General features: G+C 36.8%; 1 protein-coding gene across 1 annotated transcript in view; it reads right to left on the bottom strand.

The window, feature by feature from the left end:
- The window catches only part of Cerkl (ceramide kinase like), a 121,860-nt gene that overhangs the window by 7,650 nt on the left and 98,860 nt on the right, over positions 1 to 15,350 (bottom strand). Inside the window, exons 6-10 of the mRNA XM_045147054.1 lie at positions 2,096 to 2,170; positions 1,151 to 1,328; positions 1,015 to 1,074; positions 397 to 422; positions 195 to 306 (exon numbers count right to left, since the gene is read on the bottom strand). Coding sequence (XP_045002989.1) covers positions 195 to 306; positions 397 to 422; positions 1,015 to 1,074; positions 1,151 to 1,328; positions 2,096 to 2,170 — 451 coding nt within the window. The remainder of the gene's footprint in view (positions 1 to 194; positions 307 to 396; positions 423 to 1,014; positions 1,075 to 1,150; positions 1,329 to 2,095; positions 2,171 to 15,350) is intronic.

The following is a 15,350-nucleotide window of genomic DNA, read 5'->3' as shown; positions in this document are numbered from 1 at the left end:
CCATTTTTCCAATCCTTTTTTTTTTGTCCAGTCCATTTTATAAATTTATCATGATGAAAAACCCTTTAGAAATGTTAATATTATTCAAAGAGAAACTAGCTTTTAATGTGTTTCTAGCTAAGAGTTGAGAAAGTTATTATAAAAGATAAAACTGCTTAATTTTTAAAAGTAGCAAAAATTTAATAAACACTTACTTGGTGTCAGGTGCCAATCCTCTAGGTGCCACTGAACATAGGCAGGGAATTGCCATGATGCTGATATTCAAAAACTGGCCCTGGATCACTTGCCACTGAGTACCACAGCAGCCTAAACGTAACAAGTGGCTGGTTACTTACTCACCAAAGAAAACTATCAGTAGGGCCTGATCAGGTCTCACAAACCTTCATTTGGACTCACCAGATTCTGGAGATGCCTGTGCCCTCCTAAAAGTTAAAACATAGAAACAAACAAACAAAAAAGATATAAAAAGACTATCTATACAACTGATGAAATTAAAGGACTTATTATTGTACATTTAAATGTTTTCTTTGCAAGAATATTTGGGTAAATCCTTTTTATTGCCAACTTTATTAATTTTCCAACTTTTTAAAGTAGAAAAACATGGTAAGGAATAATGATTTTCAGTTTTAAGCACAAGAACCCCTTCTTAGTATATGTTTATTATTTATGTCCCATACAAGAACAAAATTCTCATGAAGTCAAAATTTTAGGTGATGATGATGGTGAAAATGGTTGGTGATGATGATTTGGGCTCACAGTTATATCCAAAGTCTCTAGCATGTAGTAAGAACTCAAATAATAATTGGGTATATAGATCAATGTCAATGGATAGATGGGTGGATGGGAAGGCAACTCCATGCTTACTAAAACCTTAAGGAGTCTATGATTCTATAGTTTTCATCAATATGCCAGAAAATAGTCAAAGATCACAAATCTGATAAACTGCTCATATCAAAATATTCTATTCTGTAAAGGGAGGTAAAGATATCTATATTACACTTAGCTTTTACTTACATTTCTTGTTCATCCTGAGAGCTGTCAGTTGGTAAAAATGATATTTCACATTCCTCTGACCTAAAAAATAATGAAATTTATTTTTGATAGCCATTGGCTCTGGATACAGAATTTGTGGTTGAAAAAACATGCTTACTTAAGTTTGGCCAATGCTTTCATCACGGCAAAATCTCTCCGTTGACTAGGAGACATCCATCGATACTTTTCTGCCAGAGCCAGAGTTCTTCCACCAAAACCAAACATGGCTGAGAACCCAAAGCGAAGAAGCTTGCCCATGTTGCTAAAGGTGCAGACATCAACTGACTGCATGTGCCCTTCAACATTAGATTGAAAATGAGTCCATCAGTGAGGAAGGAGGACTAGTTGTGAAACAGCAAACATCAGAGAGCATATGTGTTTACCTCTAGAAGAATATTTCAAGGTACCATACAACATTGTTAGCTTTGTTGACTATTCCCCATCTTTACCTATGACTACCATAAATTCCATGGATAGTTTTTTCATATGCTGAGGGAAGTATACCAAAGCAGTAAATTTTTCCCCATTTCTATTTCACATAAGACATAAACAAGGGTGTGAAGCTGAAATAGATGTGCAAAATAAGCTTAGATTTCACATTACTTCATGTTGCATTTGTCTGAACTAGAAAGACATCAAGTGGGATAATGCATGGTCTCCAGACAGGCAATTGTTAAAATATTATTATTGTAGTTTCATTTTTTTGATAACAATCTTACTCCTGGAGTGTCAATACAATCAAACAATAGTAAAAACTGCATATGCAAACAGGATGCATGAATTTTCTTCATTTATAAAATTGTGATTCTGAATATTATAATATTTTGCTCATTGAGATTATATCAAAACCTCATTTACTGATCTTTACAAAGCAAGTATTTTTAAACAAGGTAATGTAGATACAAGAAATAGAAGAAGTTTTGTCTTTTGGGTTTTAGTCAAGCATTTCTATGTTTTGAGAGATAAAGAGCACACCGATCCCAGATGAATCTAAAAAGACAAAATAGTGTTTATAAATGAAAACTTCCTTATACAACATGAATGTCTCTTAAAGAATTCTTACCCAGTATAATGTGCATAGTTGCAGTTACAACGTGAGGTATTCCATAAAGAGAATGTGCCAATACGTTAGTAGAGCCTGCCAAAAAAAGTTTAAAATATGCACTATCAGTATAGCATGTGTCTTAAATTGACATTTGCTTTTATTTTATATAAATGCTACTCTGCATTGTTCAGATAAAAATTAATGGAAGTTTATAACAGAAAGGTAAATAAAAGTGTTAGGTATATAACTTTTGTCTTTACAACACAGAAGTACATCAGATATTTTCAGAATTATTTGGTGAATGGTAAATGACTTAAACATTAGGAAATACCACAAAACTTAGAAATTAGAGCTATGGATATCAGCGCAGAGATATAGTGCTTATCTGGCAAGTGTTAAGCTACGGATTCCATCATCAATACCTCCAAGAAATTAGAAGATAGCATATATTACCAATTTACAGCTATTTTGATCACATGTATCTACTTTCTTTGCTTGGTATTCTAAGTATATTGAAGCTTTCTCCAACTTTCAAGAATGGGCTTTAACTTCTTTGGCAAAGTGAGCATTAATAGCCAAAGAATGTTTGTGGAGAACAGAAACAAATGCATAACCACATAAATGAGAAAAACCTGCGCAATAACATAGAAATGAAGTATCACTGTAAAGCCTCACAGGCCTGTTTAAATGCATTTCATGAATTACAAAGATGAACTCTTATCCAAATGGAACTACATTATCTAACAGAAACATAGCACCCCATATGGAGAAAATATTTAATTTTATGGCATTTCTCGTGACATGAAAATTTGTGTGAGACACACATTCATAATCATGAGGACAAACTGAGATCCTCAGTTTCCTCACCACCCTGCAGAAGGAAAGAGCTTCCTAAGTGTAGCAGTCAGCATTGTGTTGCTGGCAGAGAGAGAGAGAGAGAGAGAGAGAGAGAGAGAGAGAGAGAGAGGGGGGGGGGGGGAGTTTGTAGGAGGAAAGAGTTTATTTTGATTTACAAACTTGAGAGGAAGTTCCATGATGGTGGGGAAAACAATGACATTAGTAGAAGGTGGGCATCACCTCCTGACCAACAACAGGTTAATAACAACAGCAGGAGAGTGTGCCAAACACTGACAAGGGGAAACTGGCTATAACAACCATAAGCCCACCCCCAGTAATACACTGCCTACAGGAGGATCCAATTACCAAATTTCCATTAGCTGGGGGCCTAACATTCTGAACGCATAAGTTTATGGGGGACACCTGAATCAAACCACCACACCAAATAAGGGCCCTAAGATGTTTGTGTGAGACTGAACTCTGAAATAAATAGGCAGTCCCTCTCCTTTTCAGAAAAAAAGAAAAGAAAAGCATTTAAAATTAGTAAGAGGAGAAAGAATTAATCTCCAATTTTCCTTAGGTCAAAGAATATGTACAGGAAGGAAGTCCAATAATAGCCAAGGGCTGTGGCAGTAGGGGTGTGGTATGGACCAAGGAAAAGGCTCATCCTCGAATTTTGTTAATCAGAAGCATTTCTCCAGCCATGCACAATCACTTCAATTTGTGTTATGAGGTACTATATTCTTCAGTGCTCATTCATAGACTGCCGAGGCAGGCCAACCACTACCAACAAAGATATCCTTAAAATAATCATTAAATACACAGCTAAGTACTAATTGAACATTAATAAAGCTTATTTTAATTACTAAGGATAGATAAGTCCAATTAAGCTAGAACTGCAGTAATAATGAAAAAAAAAAAAAACATTTGGCTTCACTAACTGCTAAACTAATTCTGATTCATTCACCAAGAGATAAGCTTTATTCTGACTCTAATTATGCAGAATATGACCTGTCCTCAGGAAGGATTAACAACACCTGAGTGCTTATTAAAATATGCTCATCAGGAGTCCAGGATACCCATGCTCACCACTTCTATTCATGATTGTCCTAGAAGACCCAACCAGAGCTATTAGTCAAAAGAAATTAAAGGTAAGAAAGAAGTTAAATTGTCATTGCAAATAATATGATCAAAAACTGTTGGAAATAATAACTTCAGTTAAGTTGCAGGACACAACATTATACACCTGCAATGTTCTTATGCACTTATAACAATACAACTGAAAAGAAGAAATCATGACATTCACCCCATTTACAATAGCTACAAAAACTATAATATAATGGAATACATTTAACCAAGGATGTAAAAGATCTATAGACTTGAAACTATGAAACTTGAGGAAGAAATTAATAAAAAAATACAAAATTAATATAAAGATAGTCCATATTCATGAATTGGGAGAATATTACTCAAATAACAATACTATCCAAAGCAAGCTCTATTACAGGATTCAATGAAATTCCTCATTTAAAATGTAATGACTTTTCTCTAAGAAATAGAAAAAGTCTTAAGATTCAGGAAAATATTAGCTGTAATAAGGTTGAGAGAAATGTAAAGCTGAAGGCATCACACTTCTTGTTGATTCTTGCAATAAATCTTCCTTTAAATTTTTATTTACTGTTTATTTAAGAGGGAGAGAGAAATAGAGAAAGAGACAGAGAGAGAGAGATAGGGAGAGAATGGGCACCCCAGAGCTTCCAGCCAATGCAAACGAACACCAGATGCATAAATCACATGTGGGTACTGGGGAATCAAACCTCAGTTCTTGGGCTATGCAAGCAAGTGCCTTAATCACTAAGCCTTCTCTCCAGCCCCTTATTTTTATTTTTTTTAACTTGGAAAATATCTTGGCTAAACAAAGGGGAAAAATTCTGTTTATGTACTTCACTAAAGAAGACATAGAAGTGGCCAACTGTGGCCAGACACCTAAGTAATCCAAGTCCTGGTAGTCAGTGTAGAGATTGCAGGCTTACTGGGGCCCAATGACCAACAAAAGCTCCAGGTTGAGCAAGAGAGTCCATCTCATGGAAACAAGAGGGAGACTGATAGAGAAGAGCATTTGACATTCTCATCCAGCCTACACACATGTGCATAGAAATTATACACTTCTTCACACAAAGTACATGCAACACACACACACACACACACACACACACACTACATAGTGAACACACACAAAAAAAGAAAAAAAATAAATAGAAAACATGTTCAACATCACTAGAGAAAAAAAATTAAAACCACAGTAAGTTCTCACTTTGGCAACACATATGATAATCATGGATGATAGAGTGGTACTTGGCAGTGTCCCTACCCTGCAACTTCATGAAGGAATCCATATTCTTACCAAAACCATTCTGTAAAACAAATGAGATATGAAATTTAAAAGCTTTTTTATAGCAAATGAAACAATCACTAGAGTGAAGAAATAACATTCAGAATGACATATCAGAATGCTAATAACCAGGATCTATAAGAATCCCAATAATTAACACAAAAAGCACATCAATCAATCAATGAATTAGCTAATGAATTGAAGAGACAATTCTCCAAAGAAGAAGTGCAAATGGCCAATAAATACTCATTAAAATGTTATCTTCATTAGCCACCAGGGAAATACAAACTAAGACTGCTTTGAGATTCCATCGTAAACCATTAAGAATGGCTACCTTCAAGCAAATTTTCTATATACCATTGATTAATTTACTGAGAAATAAATTTGGAAATCAATCAATTTACTATAGCTGAGAAAGAAGAAATAAAAAAGAATGAAAGAAAGGAGGAAAGAAAAAGAAAGGAGGGGATAAAGGAAGGAATGAAAGAAAAAAAAAGAGAAGGAAAGAAAATGAAAAGAAGAAAAGAGAAACCTAGGAATAAATCTAATTACAGAGGGGAACCACCCCTATGACATGGTCTGGAGAAAAGGCTTACTAGTTAAGGTGCTTGCCTGCAAAGCCTAAGGACCCATGTTCAATTCTCCAGGACCCATGTAAGTCAGATGTACATGGTGGCTTTCATCTGGAGTTTGTTAACATTGGCTACAGGCCCTGGAATGCCCATTCTCTCCCTCCCTCCCTCCCTCCCTCCCTCCCTCCCTCCCTCCCTCCCTCCCTCCCTCCCTCCCTCCCTCTCTCCCTCCCTCCCTCTCTCCCTCCCTCTCTCTCTCTCTCTCTCTCTCTCTGTAAATAAAATATTTTTAAAAACTTACAATACTGGAGACACAAATTAAAGACATTAGAGGATATAAATAGTTTTAATACACATAGATTGACAGATCATTGTGAAACAGTCCATATTATCAAAAATAATCTGCCAATTCAATACAATCCTTGCCCAAAATTACAAGTAAAAAACTCCAGTGAAATTCTAAACAAAAAGGGAATCCTAAAATTCATTTGAAGCCAAAAGACCCTTAATATCTAAAGCAATTTGAGCAGAAAGAGCATTTCTGGTAGTTTCACAACACCCAACTTCAAATGAGCTGCAGAGCCACAGTTACAAAAACAGCATGGTACTGTTACAAAAAAAGACACACCTGGATGAATGAACCTGAAAATACACTCACATAACTGCAGCCACTTGACTTAACAAAGCTGACAAAAACATACACTGTAGAAACAAAGGATGTTAAGAAAATGGGTTATCTACATGCATCAAAGAAAAAATACATCAAAGAAAAAAGAACTTAATGTGAGACCAAAAACTTTGAAAGTGCTGAAGGAAAATGTTTTCAAGATATAGGCATAGGTAACCCTTTCTGAAAAGTTCTCCAGTAAGTCCAGGACATAACAAATGATTCCTACTAAAAAAAAAAAAAAAAAAAAAAAAGAAATCAAGTAACAGGATAAAGAGATAGCCAACAGAATGGGATTAAAATCTTTTCCAACTATGCATTTGTTTTAAAAGCTAATCACATTTCTTTTTTTTTAATTTTTATTTATTTATTTATTTGAGAGTGACAGACACAGAGAGAAGGACAGATAGAGGGAGAGAGAGAGAATGGGCGCGCCAGGGCTTCCAGCCTCTGCAAACGAACTCCAGATGCGTGTGCCCCCTTGTGCATCTGGCTAACATGGGACCTGGGGAACTGAGCCTCAAACAGGGGTCCTTAGGCTTCACAGGCAAGCGTTTAACCGCTAAGACATCTCTCCAGCCCTCCAACTATGCATTTGACTGGGTATTGATATCTAAGAAACACAAAGAACTCAAATACCAAAAAATATCTTCCAACCAATAAATAGGCAAATGAATTGAACAGACATCTCTCAAAGGTAATACAAGCATCCCATAAAAATGTGAAAAACATTTGACATCCTTAGCCATCATGGGAATACAATGAAAACTACATTGGATTGCCACCTCTACCCATTGGAGTGGTTATCATTAAGAAAACAGGAGACATCCCGTTAAGATGGTGGTGTTGGAACCACACAAAAGCAACCTAAAGGAGAAAAAACAAACAAACAAACATTATATATATATATATATATATATATATATATATATATATATATATATTTATATTTATATATATATTTATATATACACATACATACTTACACACTCTTCTACAAAAAAGTGAAGATATACAAGAAATTATCCACCACAGCAGAGAAGTAGGAGAGATCCAGAGTGTCTAGAGACCACAGAAGCAGCAGAAGTGGCTCCAGTAGCAGTAGCACCAGGTCCACATAGCCTTGGTCACCAGGTTCTGCCAGAGCCACAGGAAAAACTATAGAGCATATACAAAATCATGGAGACTAAACAGTACACTACTGAATGATGAATGGGTCATTGAAGAAATCAAAGAGGAAATTATAAAATTCATAGAATCAAACGATAATAAGAACACAGCATACCAAAACTTTTTGAGACATAATGAAAGCAGCCCTAGGAGGAAAATTTATAGCTTTTAGTGCCTATATTAAGAAATTAGAGGCCGGGCATAGTGGCACATGCCTTTAATCCCAGCACTTGGGAGGCAGAGGAAGGAGGATCACTGTGAGTTAGAGTACAGCCTGAGACTATGTGAATTCCAGATCAGCCTGGGCTACAGTGAGACTGTATCTCAAACCCCCCCCCACCCAAAAAATATTTTTTTAAAAGTTAGGAAGGTCCAAGTAAACAACTTAATGCTTCACTTTAAGGCCTTGGAAAAAGAAGAACAAGGCAAACCAAAAATCAGAAGATGGGAAGAAACAATAAAGTTTAGGGCAAAAATTAATGAAATAGAAATTTAAAACAATTTAAAAGCAAAGAATCATTGAAACAGTTTATTCTTTGAAATGGTAAACAAGATTGACAAACACTTAGCAAATCTGACTGAAAGAAAGAGATAAGTGATACAAATTAAGAAAATTAGAGATGAAAAAGGCACTATTACCATAGATACCAAAGAAATTCAGAAAATCATAAAAACATACTTTAAGAACAAATACTCTATTAAGTTAAAAAAAATCTGAAAGAAATGGATGATTTCCTAGATTTTATGACCTACCAAAATTAAATCCAGATGAGATAAACCATTTAAATAGACCTATAACAAGTACAGAGATTCAGGCAGTTATTAAAAAAAGAAAAGAAAAAAAAAAAACTCCCAACTAAAAAAAGCCCAGGCCCTGGATTCATTAGTGAACTTTATCGGACCTTCATGGAATAAATAACACTAATGCTTCTCAAACTTTTCCATAAACTAGAAAAGGAAGGAATAAACTTACCCCACTAAGGATATCAAACTTTAAAAAAAACATAAAATGAAAACAAATGTTGGCAAGGATGTGGAGAAATAGGAACCCTCATTCACTACTAGTAGGAATATAAGCTGGTCCAACCACTATGGAGATAAATATGGACACTCCTGAAAAGGATGAATATAGAGTAACCAACAGACCCTGTTATTCCCTTGCTGGACATTTACCCTAAAAGCTCCACATCTCAGTTCAGAGATACTTGCTCAACCATGTCTATAGCTGCTCAATTCATAATAGCTAAAAACTGGTAACAACCCAGGTGCCCATCATTGGATGAATGGATAACCAAGATGTGGTATATCTACATGATGGAATTCTACTCAGCAGTAAGAAAAAATACACATTGAAATTTGTAGAAAGATGGTCAAACTTGGAAGAGATCATTCTAAGTGAATTCACACAGTCACAGAAAGACAACCATCACATGGCCTCACTCATCTGCAGTTCCTAACGTGGATCAGCCTGAGTTGCTGACATACCTGAATAGCATCTCAAGGCTTGGACAATAGGGAGGATAGAGCTTCGGGTAAGGGAAAGGGTGAGGGAGACACAAAAATGAACCCCAATTGAACTGGTACCATAGAATCCTATATCCTGGAAGTCAGACTAAAAGGGGGAACCCTCAAGAGGACCTTAGGAGGAGCACCTGAATCAAAGGGCCCTAAAGAGAGTGAGAGAAAACCTAACCTCAAATTTTTCCTGTTTCTCTGGCTTTTTCTTTTTTTCTTTTCCCTTGGCACTGGCCTGTAATTCCCTGTACCAGGATGTGGTCTACATCCACAATGAGCTGGTGATTAGAGAGACTGGTAGATCTCATAAAACAAGATAGACTTCTGACACAGCTCTTGGTTACCCACCCTATTGCTAAAGACACCATATGCTGTTGGCACAGCATATGAAAAGACCTGGTTGGAATCCACAGGAGAGCCAGTTCCAAGACAATGAGCCCATCTATTGCTGGAAGGTGCTACATGAACTACCATGGGAAAGTTGTCAACATCTGTTCAAGCAACTCAAAGTCTAAATGACTCAGATGCAAACAATTGATGTGATGCTCACACAAGGGAAACAGTAGAAAACAGCCATGGTGGGTAACAAATTGCTCTTGGATTGGCTAACAGAGCTGGTCAGTGGAAAGGAAACCATATCTGGCTCTGGGAAACAATTCAGAATCATATCCAGATAATGATTCTGCTTTCCATTTTCAAGCTCCCACTAACCTTAGAAGATAAGAGGGTGTACATCCTTTTAATTCTCTCTAAATTAATAATGGTTATCCCATTTAACCAGTGCTGACTTCATTCTGTTGGAGAATCTTCTTCTCTTTTTCAGACAGGTGCTGGACCTGAGGAGATAAACAACCCAATGCACTCCACCCCACCCCAGCCCCAGCCCCAGCTGAAACCACAGAGGAATTGAGGAAATAAGCAATACTGCTGCTTTCTTAGTGAATCTGATATCGTTAGCATGAGGGTGATGGAGATAGATACTGAGGACACTCAACACCTACCAAATCAGAGATCCAGAAGCTTCTGGGCACATCACTGAAGTAGTCTTAAAATGTTCCCAAGATGGCTCAGAGAATTTTGTGGAAGAAGGGGACAGAAAGATTGTTAGAGCCACAAGTTGGAACATTTTTCACAGACATTGCCTCTGCTCCCCCTCCATAATGTGTGACCCACAATCCTGTATCTCAAATGAGGAAGACCTCTTCAGAAAAGGGGCAGAGACCTGGGATTGCCCAGAAAACAACATAGTGCTGAGAAGAAGGAATTGAGGAATGTCCATCAGTGAAAAATCTTACACCCTCCAAGGCTCAGGGTCCATTGCAGCAGAGGTGACGGAAGGAATGTAAGAGCCAAAGGAAGGGTACCACTCCTTACATATAACTGTCCGGACAGAAACTGGCCTCAATAGTGCCTATCAACATCTACACAAGACCCTCATGATAAAAGAAAAAGATTATAGCATCATATTAAAAGAGAGACTAATGGAGTGAGGGAGGGGAAATGATGGACAGCAGAGTTATGAAGGGGAAAGAGGGAGACGGTAGGGAAATAGCACGGTTTGTTGTCTGTAAATATAGAAGTTGTCAATATATATTAAAAGGGGTCAGGGAGGAGTGAAAGAATGGTACCCTCACGTGTTGTTTGCATACTAAATGTGTCCATATCTAATTTTAAAAAAGAAATAAAAGGAAGGAATACTACTAAACTCCTTTTCTCCTTTTCACTCACATAGCAGAACCAGACAAACACAGGACAAAATAAAAAGAAAATTATAGACCAATCTCCTTCATGAGCATAGATGCAAAAATTCTGAATAAAATATTGGCAAACAGAATACAAGAATATATTAGAAAGATTATTCACCCTGACCAAGTAGGCTTTCTTCCAGAGATACAGGGATGGCTCAACATATGCAAACAGATAAGTGTAATACACTATATAAATGGACTGAAGGACATAAATCACATGATCATCTCAACAGATGTGGAAAAGGCATTTGACAAAATCCAATATCCTTTCATGGTAAAAGTCCTACAGAAACTGGGGATAGAAAGGAACATGTCTCAATATAATAAAAGCTATTTATGCAAACCTACAGACAACATAATACTAAATGGAGAAAATCTTGAAGCTTTTCCACTAAATTCAGAAACAAGACAAGGGTGCCCACTGTTCCAACTTTTATTTAATATATTATTAGAAGTCTTGGCAATAACAATAAGACAAAAAACACTCATAAAAGTGATTCAAATTGGAAAAGAAGAGATCAAATTATCATTATTTACAGATGATATGATTCTATACATAAGAAACCCTAAAGACTGTACCAGCAAACTGTTAGTGCTGATAAACGCTTTTAATAACATAGTAGGATACAAAATAAACACACAGAAACCAGTAGCTTTCCTACATATTAAGAATAGACATGTGGAAGATGAAATCATGGAATCTTTCCTATTCACAATTGCCTCAAAAAAAAAAACAAAAAACAAATAAAGTACCTTGGAATAACCCTAACCAAGGAAGTTAAGGATCTCTACAATGAAAACTTTAAAACACTCAAGTGAGAAATTACAGAAGACACTGGAAAGGATTATACTAAGTGAGGTAACCTAGTCCCAGAAAGCCAAACATCACATATTCTCTCTCATATGTGGATCCTAGCTAAAATGTTTAGACTTGTGTGTGAGTTGGTACCAAAAAGTCAGTAGCAGAGGCCAGTAAGCTAGAAAAAGGCTATAAGGGAGGTATAAGAGGGAAGGACTTCAGGGGATGGTACAGTTTATATGTAAGTAGAAGAACAGATTACAGAGAGTGGAATGGCCTAAGCGAGGCCCGGTGAAGAAATTGAGTAAAAGACATGGGTGGGGTGTCAATCAGAATTCAAGATATTCTTAATAAGATATAAGAAAGAAGTCTATAAAATGTACACAAAAAAGGATAATGGCACATCCAAAAGACATAGATTGTTCCAAAAAAATTGTCAGGGATGGTAACTACAACTATCTGTAACGTACATGTTGTCCAGGGAGGTCCCGGTTACCTCCAAAATATTACAGGCTATTGCCAAGGCCCTTGGTTTCCCACCAGAAATACCAGAAATAGATGGTAAGACCCTATTGCTGAAGACTTCACTTGCCTGGGTGTCAAGGTCACTGAGAAATCAAGCTGGGGCAGAGCTGTAAAGCTCCCTGTAGGCCAGATAACTGAAAACTGGGAAAACCTGGACTGCTTGATGCCTTATGGAAGCCAGAAATCACTAGTGGTGAAAACAGTGGTCACTGCAAGCCTCAAGTTTTGCCAGACAGGAAAAATGAATGGGTGCAATAGTAGCAGGTCCACTCTGGGGGAAATCAATTGCTCTCTAATTGGACTGGAGGCCTGCTTATGGGAGGGACTATGTGGCTACTACTAAAAACCTGATCAAAAGCCTATGGCAGGGGAGGTCATGAGCCTTAAGGTATAAATCCTGCTCTTGTCTGGCTAAATGCATATATTGTGCTCACCAAACTGCCCTGTAATTAAGTGCACTACACTTACTGTTCATATTCATATACTAATGCTGCTCTCACTTTTGGTTAGAGAAGCTTCTCTTTTCAGATGGTGGTAACCACTAGGATGACCCAAAAGGAAACACAGTGCTGAGAAGACATGATGGAGGAGTGTTCATCATTGAAACATCTCTATCACACCCTCCAAGACTCAGGGTCCATTGTGGAAGAGGTGGCAGAAAGAATATAAGAACCAAAGGAAGGGTACATCTCTTTATAATGCAATTGTCCAGGAGGAAATTGGCTTCAATATCCATGACTTCATAGTACCTAGCAATACCTTCACAAGACCCTGACAGTAGGAGGAAAAGATAATGACATCAAAATAAAAGAGGGAGCAATGGAGAGAGAGGGGGGATGTGATGGACAGTGGAGTTGTGAAGGGAAAGTGGGGGGGGGGATTTATCATGGTTTATGGTCTGTAAGTATAAAAGTTGTCAATAAAAAAATAATACATTAAAAAACCAAAAAAGAGAAACGAAATAAGTACTGGTGATGTCAGGATGTAGGGGTTATACACTGTTTGCAAAGCCTAAGGACCCTGGTTCACTTCCCCAGTACCTACAAAAAGCCAGATGCACAAGGTGGTGCATGAATCTGGAGTTCATTTATTGCTAAAGGACCTGAGGCGCCTATTCCCCCCCATCTACCACTCTTTCTCCCTCTCTCTATCTTTCACATAAATAAATGAATGAAATATTTTTAAAAAAATTTTATAATGCACAATGTAATTTATATAGCCATAAGAAGAATGGAATTTTGTCATTTTCAGGAAAATATTGGAAGACGAGACCATCATGTCAGAAAAAATAAGTATTAATGTCACATGTTTTGTGTCATAAGTGACACAAGTGAGTTGTTGGCCAGAGAGGTATTACTAGGGGGAAGTGGGGTCACACAGAAGGAGGGAAGTATGAGAGGGTAATTAGGGGTGAATGTATGCAAAGCACATACTATGCTATGCATGTAGGAAGATATCATAGTGAAAATCAACATTTTGTACAATACTTTTTAAAAAGAAAAATAAATAAGTAAAATAAAAAACAAAGCCAGATAATACCTCATGCCATCCAGGATGGCTTTTATGTTTTAAAAAATCAGCCAGGATGTAAAGAAGTTGGAACCCTGGACTACTGGTAGTAATATAAAATAATGTAGCAACTATGGAAAACATTATGGTGATTCCTCAAAAGAAAGAAAGAAAGAAAGAAAGAAAGAAAGAAAGAAAGAAAGAAAGAAAGAAAGAAAGAAAGAAAGAAAGAAAGAAAGAAAGAAAGAAAGAAACTACTATACAATCTACCAGTTCTACTACTGAGTTCCTTTGGGATTGAAATAAGCATGTCAAGGACATATCTACACTCTCGTGTTCATTGCACCATTGTTCACAATAGTCAAGATATAGAATCAAGTAAAAGTTCAATAAATAAGTCAAATGGATTAAAAAATGTGTTGTATATTCTCCATGAAATAGTTTTTCAAAAGAAGGCAATCTTATTACTTGTGACAACATGGATGAATTTGAGGTAAATGTAAAATATAGAGATAAAAGTACTGTACATATCAGTTATATATGAAGTCTAAATTTAAACTCATAGAAATAGAAAGGAAGGATTCAGTTACCAACATTGAAAAGTGGAAAGTATGGAGACATGTCAGTCAGGAGTTGCAAAATGTGAGATGAAAATAAAGTCATGTTGCGTAGCATGGTAACCACAACTATCTTGACGTACTTGAATAGTGCCAAGTGTAGAATTCGTTTAAACACACACAAGAAAACAAGTATGGCATAAGTTAATAAGCCCAATTTAGCTATCTTACAATGTTCACATATTTCAAAACAGCATGCTACCCATGTTGAATGAGTACAAGTTCTTTTCAAATTTTATTTATTTATTAGCAAGCAAAAAGAAACAGAGAGAGAGAAAAAAAAGTGGGTGTTCCAGGGCCTCTAGTCACTGCAAACTCCAGACACATGGACCACTTTGTGCATCTGGCTTTAGGGGAGTACTAAGGTATTGAAACCCTGTCATCAGGCTTTTTAGCACACTAACCACTTAGAAATCTTTCCAACTCAAATAAGTAAAAGTTTTAAAAGTAAATGAGTAAAATTAATTTCAATCAGTAACTAAGGGAAAACCTACTTAAAATTGTTGAGCCTTTGTCCCTACTCTACTTATTAAGATCGCCATGTGACTGCATTAGAATGCCTGGTCCATTAACACCCAGTATCAACATTACCTGGGCTTCTGTTAAAAATGCAAACTCCCTCCGGGCGTGTTGGCACACGCCTTTAATCCCAGCACTCGGGAGGCAGAGGTAGGAGGATTGCCATGAGTTCAAGGCCACCCTGAGATGACAGAGTTAATTCCAGGTCAGCCTGGACCAGAGTGAGAACCTACCTCGAAAAAAATCAACAACAACAACAAAAATGCAAAGTCCCGGTTTTACCACCAAGTCATGGGATCAGAATGTATGTGAAGATGTACACACACATACAAGAGACTCGGGTGTGTGTATTACATCCAACTCATAGGATATGAACATACATGGAGGTGCACATACATAGAGT

Source organism: Jaculus jaculus, chromosome 4 (genome assembly GCF_020740685.1).
Source record: "Jaculus jaculus isolate mJacJac1 chromosome 4, mJacJac1.mat.Y.cur, whole genome shotgun sequence".
Classification (NCBI taxonomy): domain Eukaryota; kingdom Metazoa; phylum Chordata; class Mammalia; order Rodentia; family Dipodidae; genus Jaculus; species Jaculus jaculus.
The sequence above is the reverse complement of the archived record's forward strand: the minus strand, read 5'-3'. Positions and strand labels throughout refer to the sequence as shown.